The sequence below is a fragment of the Schistocerca americana genome, chromosome 9 (assembly GCF_021461395.2).
Source record: "Schistocerca americana isolate TAMUIC-IGC-003095 chromosome 9, iqSchAmer2.1, whole genome shotgun sequence".
Taxonomy (NCBI): domain Eukaryota; kingdom Metazoa; phylum Arthropoda; class Insecta; order Orthoptera; family Acrididae; genus Schistocerca; species Schistocerca americana.
In genome coordinates this window covers 764774-780930 of record NC_060127.1, presented here as the reverse complement: position 1 = coordinate 780930, position 16157 = coordinate 764774, and the positions used below count along the sequence as shown (strand labels likewise).

The 16157-nt window shown below is 39.5% G+C and overlaps 1 protein-coding gene across 3 annotated transcripts in view; it reads left to right on the top strand.

Annotated features, from left to right (window-relative positions):
* Positions 1-16157, top strand: part of LOC124550899 (zinc finger CCCH domain-containing protein 14) — a 203139-nt gene that overhangs the window by 151217 nt on the left and 35765 nt on the right. For all 3 annotated transcript variants that reach the window (XM_047125677.1, XM_047125676.1, XM_047125675.1), the window contains one exon: positions 12753-12867. In XM_047125677.1, coding sequence (XP_046981633.1) covers positions 12753-12867 — 115 coding nt within the window. The remainder of the gene's footprint in view (positions 1-12752; positions 12868-16157) is intronic.

Sequence of the window (16157 nt, the reverse complement as noted above, 5' to 3'; positions counted from 1 at the left end):
AGTTGCAACTGCAAGACTGTTTAACTTGTTTGCCAAGTAGCTGACGTAAGAAGATCACGATGAAGATTTATAGAAATATTCCAAGTAATTTGACAGAATCTACTTTCCTGAGTTCCTGATTTTTTGTGGGTAATTTGGAAGCTGTTTGATTTTGACTGTCTAATTTGAAACAACGGTAGTTAGGTCTCTGTTATGTTTAATTTTAATACATTTAGATCAGACAAATATGTAAACTGTTTGGGGTGTGTATAACCCTTTGGACAACTTGTTCTGCGGTCTGAAGGGCATGTTGTACTTAGAGGTAAATCATTTGTATATAATAAAAATGGGATCTGAATTGCTAAGCAACTATTTCGTAACCGGTTTCAGTTGCAGATTGCCTATCTAATGGTGCCCAGGGATGACAAAAATTTGATTTTCAATTTTTTGCATAGTTATTGACCGAATTTAAAAATGTTTAATGTTGTAATCTACTCATTAAGAGGTATAGTCTTACACTAAAAGTTTAACACAATTAGACAAGTATTACAGAAAAAAAAAAAAAAAAAAAACTGTGTCTGTCTCGTGGTAGTGTGTAACTGACGGTGCACAGGTACTCGTACTTTAATCACCTGCTATTTGAGAATCGGAGTACTTTGTAACTTCCGACAAGCTTCACGTGTAATTTCAAACCTGTAAAAAACTTTTTTTCATGGGCACCTTCCCACAAAATGATGAAAGGAAAAAAGTTTATTGCTTACTACATTTTCGTCGTTAGTGCAGTAAAATTTCGGCATCGGGCATAACATTTTAATCTATTACTTTTTTACTACTAAGTATATTCACAAAAACACTTTGCAGATAGTATCTACATACGTCACTGAGTGTACCTGCAAAATTATGTCATTGTATGACATACAGTTCTGGAGATACAATGTGACAACATAAACATTGAGACGTGTGAAAATCTAGCTGCTTCTTCAAATGGAGTGCAAATTACGCAGACGGCATTCGTCTGGTGTTTCGTAATGACAGCACTTAGTAACTTCAGGAAAACTCTAAGCACAATTTCAAACCTTCTGTAAGCTTTTTCTCCCTTACGTGCTTAAAGACAAATATTTTAACATAATAACTAATTTGTAATCGGGCATTTCGAGTGTTTTATACGTGGGAGTTTGAGTATCTAATGAATTCGGGGTTTACGTTGTGCACCTAAAAAGAAACTTTGTGAGACTCTATGAATTAATCTTGCAGTGTGAGAAACAGTTCCGTGTACTTGGCATTTCACTATACACAGCTATCCTTAGCTCTCTCCCTTGCTGTACTTTATTGTTAATGCTGTGTACTGATTAAGTTTATACAATTTCACGAGCCATTGTTTAATCAGGGTGTATACGAACCGGGAGATTCGGGAAAAACCCGGGAATTTTTTCATCCGGGAGAAAACCGGGAAAAACCCGGGAATTGTTTATAATTCCGGGAATTTCTCATTGTTTTAGTTTTCAGTTAAATTTTTGTGATTTTGAGTGGTAAGAACCAATACTTTAACAAAGGATATCATTGTACCCCGCTATTGCAGAATAACAGTGCAGCAACGAAACATGAACGGAGGAAAAAAAAAGTAAAATAAACTTACGTTGCAAAGGAAATGCGCCGTATACAACAAAAAAACACAGGGTTCATACAAGCGTCTGCCAACAGCAAAATGTGTCAAAAACTTTTGGAAGACTATGCAATGCTTCATAACAACAAATTGCCTCCGATGAGCGTTACGTGGCAACTATTTAAATTAGATTCGTTTGAGCAGTTGCGGGCGGGCATGCGTAGAGTCACCTATGAGTAGTACCTTCTCCCGCTTCTTGTTACAGAAGTGTGGCTTGACGCCTAATTTGTAAATGTAGTAAATCCGGGCCTGATGCACAGAGCAGCCTGAGTTGTGGTGGGGAGGTGGGTCGTCTTCACGTGACCTGTGTTTACGTTCAGTGATTTTGTTGTTTTCTCTTTGTTTATTGCTCTCGCATTAAATGATAAAACGGATTTTTGTGACCGGGAGATATCAAATGAATTAAAATACGTTCGCATGATTACGGATGGCTAAAATAGGTCATTAGTTTCAGATTTTATTTCCACCTTTCTGACAGTCAAGCATTAATCGCCTTGCAGAACAATGAAGTTATCTTTGTCAGTTTGCTAAAGAGATTTGGCTTTTATTAATCTTTTCTGCTGAGGCAGTCAGTTTGTTTGAAACGAACTGTTTAATTTCACACGGTTGGCTGATTTCAAGTGCACGTATGACATTATGCCATAATAAAGAAACAAACACGAGATAATACAATACTGGTACTCCAAGAAAATTTGCATCCGAATCTGGACATGCGAATGTGCATTTTAAGCCGAATTATGCATTTTAGTATGGTTCACGAAATTCCGATGCTCTTGAAGTATCCTTTGATGTCTTGTTTCTTTTATGACCTAATGTATGATCTTTTAATGTTTTACACGTACGAACATACGGCCTTCCTGCGTCATCGCGCGGTGACGACTGTTATCTGGCTCTCTCTTTCAACTGCTGAAACGAACCTATTTCTAACAGGTAGCGGGAAAATATTGCGAGCAGTGGTTTGAAAAGCGTTACATACATTAAAAGCAAATTTCCTTTTACACAAGATGAACTATGTGCGAGAATGTACGATGAATTTCGTAAATAACAAAGCGTTTGACTCTCATATAAAAATCAACTCTTTGAGGACGGCCATTTAGAAAGAATTTCGAGCTCAGAAGATCACACATTTACGTCGTTATGAAAAATTTTAGTGGCACATTTGTATGATGTATCTTAGTGTATCACGCGCAGAAAAGATCAACATTATATGTGGAAGCTTAGTTTCTCTTCCAGCTTATTAATCTTGGAGACACAATATTATATGTGAATGCTATGTATATTAATTTAAACCATTAACTTTTCTTATCTGTTTTTTCGCGCTTCTTAAGAGTGATCTGGCTATTGGCTGACTACATCACGTGTCCTATGCTGTCATCAGCTGGCGAGATCACGTGACATGAATGATGAGTGGCGTACAAAAGCGCATCGCAATCTCGATTTCAATGCTTAGGAAAGTAACATGCGGTATTTGGTGGAATTCGAATTTATACCTTCATAATACGAAAATATGCAGCGTATATATTGCTGCACATCAAAGGTGTTCCCCCCCCCCCCCCCCCCCCCCCCCCCCCCCTACACCCGAGTTTCGTCTTCTAAAGTGGCGGGAAATTCTACGTCAGTATATAAAACCATAAACGTTCAAGGGATTGATGAGTATTACAGTGCCAAGGAATAGTATATGGTCACTTAACACAGAAAAAGTGTATTTTCGCCTGGGAGAAAGTGTATTTTTAACCGGGAAATCCGGGAATATTTTTTCCTTGTGCACGTAGACATCCTGTTAATGTTTACTTTCAATTGTTCTAAGTACTTCACGATTTCTAAGGGGAATGAGTGAGTGAAGATTTACGATGGTAGCTGAGGTATGATTTTTAACACAGTTCAGCCCTTCATTACCTTTTATTCTCGACCATCGTACATTTTGGTTCTTCTCGGACTTGAGATTTGTCTATTCTTGTGTTGCTGTTAGTAACTCTTGCACTGCATTTGAATCCGTACCAAATAACTTGGAAGATTTCAATAGTATTAATATTGTGTGTGGTCTTCACAAAAAATACATTAACTCGTTAACACAAACACTTTCTCTATTCGATATATCGTATCCGTATTCAGATTCGTAATCGGCAACAGTGCCAGAGGTTAATTTGTAGCCAGCTTCTATAGGAGCTGTAGGTCTTCGTCTCTGTGCTTTGGCAGTCAGTGGACCTCCGAGGTAGGCCGGCAATCCGTGACATAATCACTTCCGCGTCCATACTGCGATCACCATCCTGTGTCAAAGACGCGTGTCGTCCTCTTGTAGAGTTGGAGTGCAAGTGAAAATAATAACCTCGCACAACGTCTGCACTCTTACTTTCAACATCTTATTTTGTAATTTTCAGTTGTGAGTATCGTTCGTTGGTAACAAGATGTAGAGATATACATCGCTCCTCTGGAGTGTGGGATGTTTCCTGTTGTATTTGATGAATATTTAGAGAGGGAGGAACTTTGTGTAATAACTGCAGTGCTGTGGTGTAGAAGTTTGCAATACTAACTTGTTTATTTGGAGTACAGTTCCACACTCTGGGTCTTCTTTCTCCTTTCCTCAGACTTCATCTCCTGTGTAGTCTGGCTGGGGCTGGAGATAAAAATTCGTGCTTATCTAGTTTCGACGATCTACCAAATAACTTTTTGAAGGTGTGCATCTATTCTTCTAACTTAAACAGCTTCGTAACTCCCGTACGGAGTTATGTGCAATTTAGCTCGACAGTTACATCAAGTGCTAACTAAATTATTGTTAGCTCGACATCTGCTCTCTAACAGGCCGTAGCAGTGACATTCCGGTGCCACTCACTCTTCCCCTGCCTCTCGTGACGTAGGCCGTTGTCGAGGCGTGTGCTACTCTGTGGAGCCCAGCGTGTTCCAGAGGCGGGGGTGCAGCTGCACGGAATAGCTTCCAAATCAGCAGGTGCCAGAAAGCTTAACCAAACTGCAGAGCTTCCCCCTCCTTGCAGTAACACTGCTCTCATCATGCTCGCTAACGTGCACAAAGAATAAAAAATCAGTATGTGTATCCCAACTCCCTGAAACTGATGAAGGCTGTGGCCAAAAGCTTTACGTGTCTTTTAATTGTCCCTGTGTGCAACATGATGTCTTCTTTACGATAAGGAGCAATCTGTACTTTCCACATTGTTGATGTTCTTACCAGGAGTTTCCATTGTTTGATTGTAATCTTATTTCTGTGATAGTTCATGTCAGTCTTATTAGGATAGGATAGTAGAAGAAACATTCATTGACAGATGCTAGAAACTGCTACAGACAAAAAAAAGATGAAAAACTCTGAAACTGGTGGTTAGCAGTCTGACAAATCTGCAGAGACAACAGATTTTCCTGAAGGTTTAAATCTTTTCACCACATGTCTTAAATCTGTACCTCCAATTGATGCATTAAACAAATCACTTCTTATTAGCCAATGTATTTCCTTTACATAACATAGAATGTCTGAGATAACGCAGAATCCACTAATCAAAGACCTTCCTTTTGTAGACAATGGTTCACATAACAATGCATGAAATACATATCTCTGGTTGAAATCTACACTCATACATGCATTAATGTTGATATTCCCATTACTATAAAACTGAAAACTGCTACATATGTTAATACCTTCATTCATAATCACTCTTCTTTGACATTCCCAGTGTTCAGTGCTTAAGTCTTTGTGAGCATATTCCCCTATAGAATAAATTCTTTTCATACTTTATCTTAAAGTAGTCGTCATACTTTTTAGTGTATTGACAAGGGCACACAAATTCTCTATTATATATGCCAGATCAAACTAACACACTGTCATAACTTATACTATATTTGGAACTCCTGTCTACCGATTCCCGTTGTAAATGTTTAGCAATAAAGTTAATTTTAGGGGTTTCTGGCCAATCATTGGGAAATACTTCCTTAAATTGATTCTGCAGATGGGTCTAGATAACAATTTGGTTTAAAGTATAAAAAGCCCTCTTAATTTCTAACTAAATCTGCTGCAGAATTAGATGTATTTACATTTAAGTCATTTCTCTCTTGTACCTTCTGCTCACCAAGTTCGTTTATTAATTCCTTCAAACCAGTGAAAGTATGTTCAGGGTAATTGGTAACTCTGAATTCCTTGTCTGCTGTATTACTTCCAACTGTACATGGGTGTCTGAGATTTACTCATTGATGTTGTTAAATGCTTACTACACAAGTTTTTTCATTTCATTCAAGTCTTTAGTTAATTTATGAAATTGCTCATTAAACTCATTTCCTACTAGATGACATTGATTGTTCACCTCCATACATAACTCCCCTTTTAAAGCAATTTGAAACTTTAGCATTAATCTTTTGTTTTTCTTTTTTCTGTATAGACTCCTTGAACAACAATTCCTGTATACTACCATCTATTTTATTACTTAAACCATTTCCTAATTCCATCTTCACAGCATCTAATTTAATATTCAACTTTTTAGTGAAATTCTTAACCCATTCTGCGATGTTGGCATCCATATTCCTAGGCATAATAGGCATTCAGTGATACGGACAATAGCTTATAACCAGTCTAAATTACTTATTCACTATTACAGTGTTAAATGCCCTACAACAATATCAATAAATGAATTGTCAAATAGCTTGTAATGACCACACCAGATACAGCAACTGTATTACTTTTATGTAAAAAGAAGGGGGGGGGGGGGGGGGGGGGAGATGAAATCAAAATAGTCCCTGTTCACCAAACTCCTTGCATAGCTCTCATTATGATGTTGATGCGTTGCATCACTTAAGGCAGATGGGTGAATGGATAGATATGGTGCCCAATGCTGGACGAGATGAGCAGTCAACAGAATAGTAGTCAGCAACGCATGATGTCGGAAATATGGCCTTTGTTGCTACAACTACAATACTCTGTGGACGCAGACAACTATCATGCAACTCGTGGTCTTTTTATTTAGAATTCTTCTTCTTGAATCAGGTTATTAAATTAGCATTTGGTTTCCCAAACAATTACGTATTATTTTCCACAATTTCGGTGCATAAAATTAGCTTATGCACTGCCATAAAGCTGTCTGCTGATCTCATTGTCTAGGACAGCCGTGATCAATCTTTCAAAGGTTTTTGACAAAAACTTCAATTTATTTTTAGTATTTTGTCATCAGTTTTCACTCTGACATAGAAATGTCTCGTGTCCTTTCCATAGGTCGCCTGATGGAATGTTCCCTGTTGTATTTGACGAATGTTCAGAGGGGTAGGAACGTCATATAATAATTACGGTGCTGTAGTGTACAAATTTGCAGTTACAGACATGTTTATTTAAAGTACAATTCCACACTCTGTCTTCTTCTTCCCTTGGACGCTCCTGTGCCGTCTGGTCTATGCTATAAATAAAAACTTTAACCTATCTAGATCTGACAAGCCACCAAATAACTGAAGTCTCTTTTTGAGGACTTGCGTCTATTCTTCCAACTTGTACAACTCTGGAAACTCCCATGTACAGTTGTCTGCAATTTAGCTTTGACAGGTGTGTTGAATGTTAACAGAATTATCGATAGTTCAATGTTCGGTCTCTAACAGGGTTTTCCCTACCTATACGTACCGGTAACATACCTAATCTGTTATATATTCTTTTGGTAATAATCTGCTTACACCTCTACGTTATGAGTAGAGTAATATGTTTACCACTTCCACACTTCCTTGCTTGATGATAAAAACTATTAGGAAATTATTGCAGCTATATTATTAATTATTAATGAAGTAATGTGTCTGTATCATTGTAAATTGGTTGTTTTCTCATGACAAACATAAAAAAATATGCAAATAATACAGTACTGAGAGAAGTATGTTTCATGCTATAGTTGCAAGAAAGATTTTTCAAAATATGGAGCTCTCTTAAGTAACAGGCTGTGGCTAGCCTTTAATTTCAATATAGGCTTTATTTTTGCCTTAAAATTAATTCCAATAAAGTTACATTCTGAGGACTTAGAAACCTTAAACTTTCATACATCTTCTGTTCCACGATTCCTTCGTCTCTGTGATCTTTGTTACTCATACAACACAGTTTAAGGCTCTCTTCTTATCTTTAATTTTTTCTGTTTAATCAACTTTCATAAGCAGGTTAGTTTTAATTTGAATAATGTTGGAGCAAGTCTCAAAAATTTAATATTTTGTTTATATTTAAATTACATTATACTATTTTCTCCTATTCTTCAGACACATCTTATTACAAATCAACTTTTTTCCTTTTTTCATCATTGATGGTTGTTGCATCTACATAAAGATTACGGCATTAAAAAGTTACAAGTAATGTACACTTTGTTGTGTTAGATTAATTTCAAATAATAGTTAAAAATTTGATTGGAAAAATATTACAACAGATAGTCCTTGAACTCTGTAAATGTTTTTCATATTACATGGGAATAACAATTATTAGTCTCATTGAAGATTGCTAAAATTGCTCTTTTGGCAATACATGTGACTGCATGGAGACAAATATTTTATGTTACCTATTTAGGTGTCTTTCTCAAAGCAGTATTATATTTAGGCTGCCACATAATTAGAATTACGTGGGATTTCAGTCTTTAACATTTAAGAAGATAGGAGTGATGAGTGAATTCAGATATTAGCTATCTACAAATGAATAACACGAGAAAATATTATTTTACCATATATACATCTACATCACCATCTATATACGTACTGCAGGAAAGCGCCATATGGTGCATGATGGAGGGTACCCTGTACCACTGTTAGTCATTACCCTTCCTGTTCCACTCACAGATAGAGCGAGTAAAAAAACTACTGTCTGTGTGCCCCCATATGAGCCCCAAATTTCTAGTTTCTTATCTTCATGGTTCTTACATAAAATGCATGTTGGCAGCAGTAGGCTCATTCTGCAGTCCACTTAAAATGTCAGTTCACAGAATTTTCTCAGTAGTCTTCCTTGAAAAGGACGTTGCCTTTCCCCCATTTGGGTTCCCAAAGTATCTCCGTAACACTTGCATGTTGTTCAGACCTACCTGTAACAAATCTAGCAGCCCACCTCTGAATTACTTAAATCTCTTCCTTTAATCCGACCTGCTGCAGATCCCAAACACTTGAGCTGTACTCAAGGATAGGCTGCATTAGTATCCTATGCAGAGTATTCTTTCCAGGGGAACCACACTTTCCTAAAATTATCCCAATAAACCAAAGTTGACGATAATCTTCCCTGCCACAACCCTCACATGCTCACTCAATTTCAAATTAGACCCAGATGTTTAAACGACGTGACTGTGTCAAGCAGCACACTACGAAAGCTATATCTGAACATTACGGATTTGTTTTTCCTACTCATCCTCATTAATTTACATTTAGAACCAGCTACTGTTCATCACAACAACTATAAATTTTGTCTAAGTAGTCTTGTATTCTCCTACAGTTATTTATCTTGGACACCTTCCCGTACCCCATGGCACCATAAGCGAACAGCTGCAGATTGCTGCCTACCCTGTCTGCCAAATTATTTATGTACACAGAAAATAACAGTGGCCCTATAACACTTCCGTGGTCCACTCCTCTGTATCTTCAAAAATTGTGTCCAACAAAGATATTGAAGAAGAAGAAGAAGAAGAAGAAGAAGAAGAAGAGGAAGAGAAAACAGAGCAAGGCGAACATCAGATAGTAAAACAGGCACCAAACTAATTCCCGGCAGTGATGTATAAAAACTGTGTACCTGTCCTCTGCCTCTAAAAATGTGTCTCTGGATATAGATAAAAAATTTCATCAATGTTAGTGTTGATGCTACATGTGTCCCTATACACCATATTCTGCAACCTGTCCCGTAGCTTACTACAGATGTACACACATTTGCACTGAATTTGTTTGTTCTGTAAGCTTTTTAAAATGGTGCAGAGTTTGCCACAATCCAGACAGGAGATTAGATGCAGTGATTTTTTTAAATAAGTGTAAATTGAAGGTGGAGTGGAGGAGAAAGCGAAGGGACTAGTGACATCAGCTGCATCGAGACTCGTCGCGGAATTGGCGGTGGCGAGTTAAAATGTGTGCTAGACCGGGATTCGAACCTGGGGTCTACTACTTACTACATAGTTGCACTAACCATTGCGCCACCTGGAAAATGGTGTTTATCGCAACTGCGCAGGTGGTCTCAGCCGACCAACTCTCCCACACAATGCCACCTATCTGCAGTCTCTGTCGTGTCCTCCGTGCTCACTATCCTGAGATTCCTGCAGGAGGTTGGATGTAGTTGTGCACCTGTGCATGTAGTCGGATGATTTTCAAATATTAGAGAAATTTCCTGGTTTCTGTGGACAAGTATATATAATAGTCCGGGAACTGAGAGTGTTACTGTAACCGTTGCAATGAAACGTAACATAACTAATAGTAAGAAGCTAGGATCATTGTACTTCAAAATGCGAAAAAATTTGATGGCTGTTTCAGGGCCCTTATAGGTGTCGTTTCTGATTGAACAATTTAGTGTAGCTGGTGGTTTTATGATTCTCTGTACATACGTATCCTGTGACACTTTTTCAGTGTAGATTCCAATTCCAAAAATGGCTGTACTTTTAAATTTTATAAACACATTCCCTCACTTGCACATTTAAATGAAAACCATATAGCTTTTTATGAGGAATAAACCTAACTCTCCATTCAGTAGTAACACTTCCACTTAATGTTACTACGAATCATGATTATGTGTTTTTCTGTAAGACTCAAACAATTCGACCAAATCCACATCAGTTGAAAAATGACAATAAAAATCACTCCAAGTACTCTTAAACTATCCACAAGTCATTTATATATTTCTCCTGCCAACCAAGCTGTAGTGTACTAAATTTAAATAGTCACTCCCAGACAGATTCCTTACAGTGGATTGTAAATAATTGCTGCTCTTAATGCTGGAAATCGTTATTGTCTCTTCCCAAGATCAACTAACAATGTACTAACAGGTGACTTTTTGTTCAGTAAGATCATTCACGTGTTCCTTCAATGTTGTGAAAGTTTAATCTGAGATAACTACTTCATCTGAATACTTACATTGTTCTAAAATGTTTAGCCTTACACTAGTATCTTAAATTTCTTTTTGTACTTCCGCAAATTCTCATTGTTCATTTACCTCAGTCTTCACTAGGTCACACTGTTTCATTATCTCAGAATGTAATACGTTTTTAAAATCTAGTGTAATGGATTTCTCTTCTAGTATTTTCCAATTTTTCTTGACATGACTCGGTATTACTTTCTTGTAACTTGCTGCCCTGTTTGTCTGTTTCCTCCTTAGTAGTATCTAATTAGACATTTATTTCAGTAGTTAACTATCCTCTGCAGGGAACTTTTTCATACCTAACACTTCTTTGTTGTATCTGTCAAATCAGCATTGGTTTGCCCTCTCTCTGCTTTCAGATCAGTATGTAACTCAGAAATAGCTTTTCAAATTTCGTCCATGTTTATTATTAATCTTGACTTACATTTTAGAAAGCAATGCTCGAAGACACATCCCTAATTCATGACAGTTACCAAAACTTATTTAGTAATCCACACTTTAAAATGAAATTGTAGTCATTTAGCTGCCTGTCACACCATATCTCGCTGCGTTGCTCACTGTGACTTTTAATTGCATGTTAGCAGCAACAAATTTCTTCATAGTATCTGTGGTAGTGCATGGAGTGAAGTGCACACTTCCTTTCTGCATTTTGTTATTTATTGGGTTGCCAGGAGCAGCATTACAATTTCTCAATAATTCTTAATGTAAAATGGATTTTTCGCCCTAAGTAGTTTGTTCCAGTAATATTCATAATTGATTTTTGTTTGATATGTCTTGCTTTCATTACCCTTTATGGTGTCATTATTTTAATCTCTTGTGAAGTTTAAGTGTTTTCTTCACTTCCAGTAATACACTTGACCTGCGTCCTGCACTCAGGGGCCACAAATGACGTATGTCAGCATGGAATAAGAATTTTAGTACAATAGCGGAGCCTTATACACTGTACCGTAGTTTTTTTGAGATGCTGTCTTCTCCACTAAGTTTGCCACAAATGAGATGTTTAAAATAATTGAGCTCTTGTTAACCTTTCATTATTTTCTGTGTTACATTTTTGTTGTTTTGGACTTCAGAACCCTCTGTTCTTGGATTGCTGTTAATAATTGTTACACCATCTTTCTAATTTCTACCAAATAACATGGGGGCTTTCAGAAGTTTTAATATTTTCTGAAAGAGTTTCAACTGTTTCTCTCTATACTTTGGAATGCAGTGCATCTCCGACACGGGCTGTTGATCCTCGACGTAATTGTTTCTGCATCCGAACAGGTACTTCTTCTCGCCAAGTTGCTGCGATCACCATCTCGTGTCAGAGATGCGAGCCTTCCTCCAGTAAAGCTCACCTTTTTCAAATTAAATTAATAAGCCACACAACATCTGCACTGTTACCTATGACATCTTATTTTATAATTCACAGTTGCGAGTATCGCCTGTGGGTACGGTATATGCACCGTTCCTGTGGAGTGATGTGTATCACCATGTAGCTGTAACAGAAATAATTCATGGGTATTGATTTTGTCTGACTGTAAATACAACCACAAAGTTATCACAGAAAGAAAAGTAGAGAACTTAAAACACGAGCTGTAGGTTTCTTCAGTGATAGCATATCCTTGTCTACAGATCCACATTTTGTATTCAGGTAAACAGTTTTCAAGGCTCTCAGCTGCTATAAAATGGTTTTCAGGTCTCTGACTACACAAATTTTCAGGATGCCCACGGTATTTGGAGAATTATACTTTGGTCCGCTCTTCTCGCCCAGGAAATGGAAAGAAATGGCCTTACCAAAGCATCAGAAATACCCCAGAATTTGACACAGTTGGACAGCTGATGAGCTTTTGTAGGAACCCTTTTTCTGTCACAACTTCCCGTTTACCGGAAAATAAAAATTACACTGTCTGTGGTGTGTTGTTTCCCTGCCACTGCTCAAATATTTCACGTAATTAGCATTCGAGACGAATTTTAAATAAATTTGCAGTATGAAATTATGTGTATTGTGTTTCAGAAGTATACATTTAAACAAACATAGCATTTGCTAGACCAAAGCACAGTACAAAAATACAAAATTTTATTTTACAGGTTCGAGTTCTGGCTCCGGTATCGCTCCTGCTAAAACTGCGGAGCGATGTAAGTACTGGCCCGCGTGTCGGATGGGCGGAAAGTGTGCCTTCCATCACCCGACTCAGACATGCAGGTAGGTGCGGCCCAGACTGGCTCCTGTCATATTTTGTCAAGTTCTCAAAATTGCTAGTGAGTTAGATAGTTACTCCTTAATGTTTATAACTAGTGTAACTTTTTTCCCCCAAATATGTTACTGTCTTAGCCTATAGTACATTTTCCAGATAAAAAATCTTTGATAACCTTGTCACATAAAAAATACAATAATCCCTCATAATTTTGTGTGTTTTCCATTGTTCCTTAGTTATTTCTACATTCTCCCCTTGCAAATAAATGAAAGGTAGTTTGTGCCTTCTTTCTGTGCATCTTTTGTTTTCTTGCAGAAGTCCTATGCCCAAAAACCAGTACAGTAACCATTCTGTTTGTGTGTGTGTGTGTGTGTGTGTGTGTGTGTGTGTGGTAACTGCACAATGATTGCCCAATGACCGTACAGGTGTCGCACTGTAGGTGCCTGTGCTGGAAACTCGCCCTGCAAGCCAAGTAGTGTGTGCACATCGTGGGCAGTGGTTTACTGGCCAGGGAACTGTTACTGTGGCTGGGTGGGGAGAGCTCCCATTCACAGTGGGTGGTGGTGTTTGGAGTGGGTGGTAATGTGGTGGAAGATTCGTGTGTGAAGATTAGACTTTCTTCTGCTGGCGGCCACAAGGCCCGAGCAGTCTCTTGAGGTGGGAAAAAATATTATAATGCAGAGCTACGCCGTGGGAATAGGGACAACCCAGACGTCTGGAAGTGAAATAATTCCCATGGTACTTGATCTGTACTCAGACTGATGTACATTTTTTTTTTTTTTTTTTTTTAGAATATTGAAGACAAAGCTGCACAGTCTACGTCTCTTTGGGTGTCTGATCGTTGAAATGTCATACCTGTGACCATTGCTCCACACACAACTTTGAACGTGGTCCAAGGAATAATCTTTCACAGAGATCTTGCACTTCAAACAGATGAGGAACTCTTGATCCCCAGCAGCAAGGTGTACCTTTTATTAGACGTGTACAAAAAGGTCCAAAGGATAATTGTGCGGATACAGGTACCTTCATCTGAGCCTTTGAAGGGTGTTTCTTCCTGGAGAAGGTTAAGGTCAAAGTGTACAGGTGTAATGTGAAACTTTGTCCCACAATGTATGAGGTTGTTCAGATGTTTGCGCTTTGGGCATATATCTTCCCACTGCACGGTGGACAGTCACTCCGTACATGTTATCAGTTTGCCCAGTTTTCAACAAATGCAAGAGATCCAGGAATATAAGCCTATTAACCATCTGTTTTATACTAAGGCACACACAAGAAGTGAGAATGCCTACAACATCTGGATATGACAATCTGAAAATCAGTTACGCTAACACGGCCATGGCACCCCCCCCTTCCCCACCTCCACCCCCGACCCCACCCCTATTTTAACCTTCCCAAACTAGATCTTCCACCATCCTTCTCTTCCACAGTTCGCACAGTACCTGCTTTGGGAACCACTTCCCACATCTGACTGGAAAGCATTCTCCTTCAACATCTACTGACAGTGGGACTCCCTCTCTGTGGCAACCCCAGACTGGAGGCCTCATGCCAAACAGTAGCTGAAGAAACCACGCGGCTCTCGAGGCTGTCCGCTCTTCATCTGTCCCCGCATTTAAATTTCGCATAGCCCCTCAGCTGAACTTTGCCATCAAAGGTTATGAAGGAAAAGAACAAGAAGAACTGGGTGAGGTTCCTCCAATGCCCCTAGAGGTGCCAGATCCCCACAGACAGTTAGATTCCGAACTGATGTTTGTTGATGAGATTCCGTCCCCTCTTGTGACAGGCATTGATCCTGCAGCACTAGTGGCCCTCCTAGCCCCTTCGTACTCGAACTGATCACCAGTCGATCGATCGTTCGGTGTGATTGTAATGGGTAGTACTGTTTCCTACCAGAACTACAGCACCTTATTTCCTATTCTTCTGTCATTGGCATAGCTCTGTGAGAAATGCAGTTCACTGGTGACCATTCTCCAACATGCTGTGGCTATCTTGCATTCTGTCAAAATCACATTGGTCCCAAAAGGGGACCTGGAGAGATCTGTGCTTCGGTTCGTACAGATGTCAGTGAATGAATTGAAATTTTCACTCTGCCACAGAGTGTGCACAGATATGAAACTTCCTGGCAGATTGAAACGGTGTGCCAGACCGGGACTCAAAATTGGAACCTTTGCTTTCACGGGCACTTTCATCTCTGTGGACTTACAGGCTACCGACTTTCGGCAGCTGTTCCAGGTCTCGTCCTACGGGGTGGTCTGTGTACCAATTCGTCAGTTCTCGCATAACACTTTGTAACCCACTTCACGACGGTGTTGCCATCCTCTTCATGTCCGGCTACCTTTTTACTGCAGAGTGACGAGTTGAAGACAATCAGTTACATTTCACTCCTGACTCCTATAATGAACCCTTCACTGACTGGAAACTACTTCGGGTTCCCGTCTCTATCCACGACACGGGCCCAGGCCCTTATTCAGTTCCCAATCGTAGGATCCGACATCTTAATGTTCCCCAAAAGCGACATCTCCTCAGGGTCTCGAACCCTATTACCTCTGAGGTTCCTTCCCCTCGTGAAGGCGAGATAACGTAGTTTTCTCGATCCTCCAATCGGGGAGAAAGTTGCCGGCCGATTAGCCCGACCGACCTGCTCCGTAATTTGCTTGCTAGCAGATTATACCGGATTCTCAGATCTTTGGGCTTTTTGTCGCCTTCTCAGTGTGACTTCCAGGAGGGACGACTGGCTGTCTCCTTATGAAAACTTTTTCTAAATGCGAACACCTCGTCGCTGTCTTTTTTGATTTGCATAAGGCGTATGACACTACTCGGTGTCATCACACTTTACTCACTCCGCATGACGGGGGTTTTGAGGGCCTCCACCTATTTTTATTTGTCAGTTTTTATCCCACAGACTGTTCTGGCCCAGAGTCAGCACTAAACTCTGCTCTACACGGGTTCGAGAGAACAGTGTCGCGCGAGGCTCCGTGTCGAGTGGTGTCACACTCTTCCTCATTACTGTTAATGTGTCGGTGACCCTGTCGGGACCCCAGTCACTTCCGGACTGTACGTCGGAGATTTTTCCATTCGGTACAGCTCCCTCTCGGCAGCCTCTGCCGAATGCCGGCTCCGCAGTGCCGTCCGGAGGGCACCTGCGAGGGCTCTTTTCCTCGGTTTCCAGTTCTCTCCTACAAAAACACGAGTCGTGCATTTCTGTCGACTTGCCACAATCCGTCCCGACCTCGAATTCTACTTACGTACCCGGCATCTGGACGCTGTAGCACAGTCCTGTTCTTCGGCCTCCTTTTTGGTA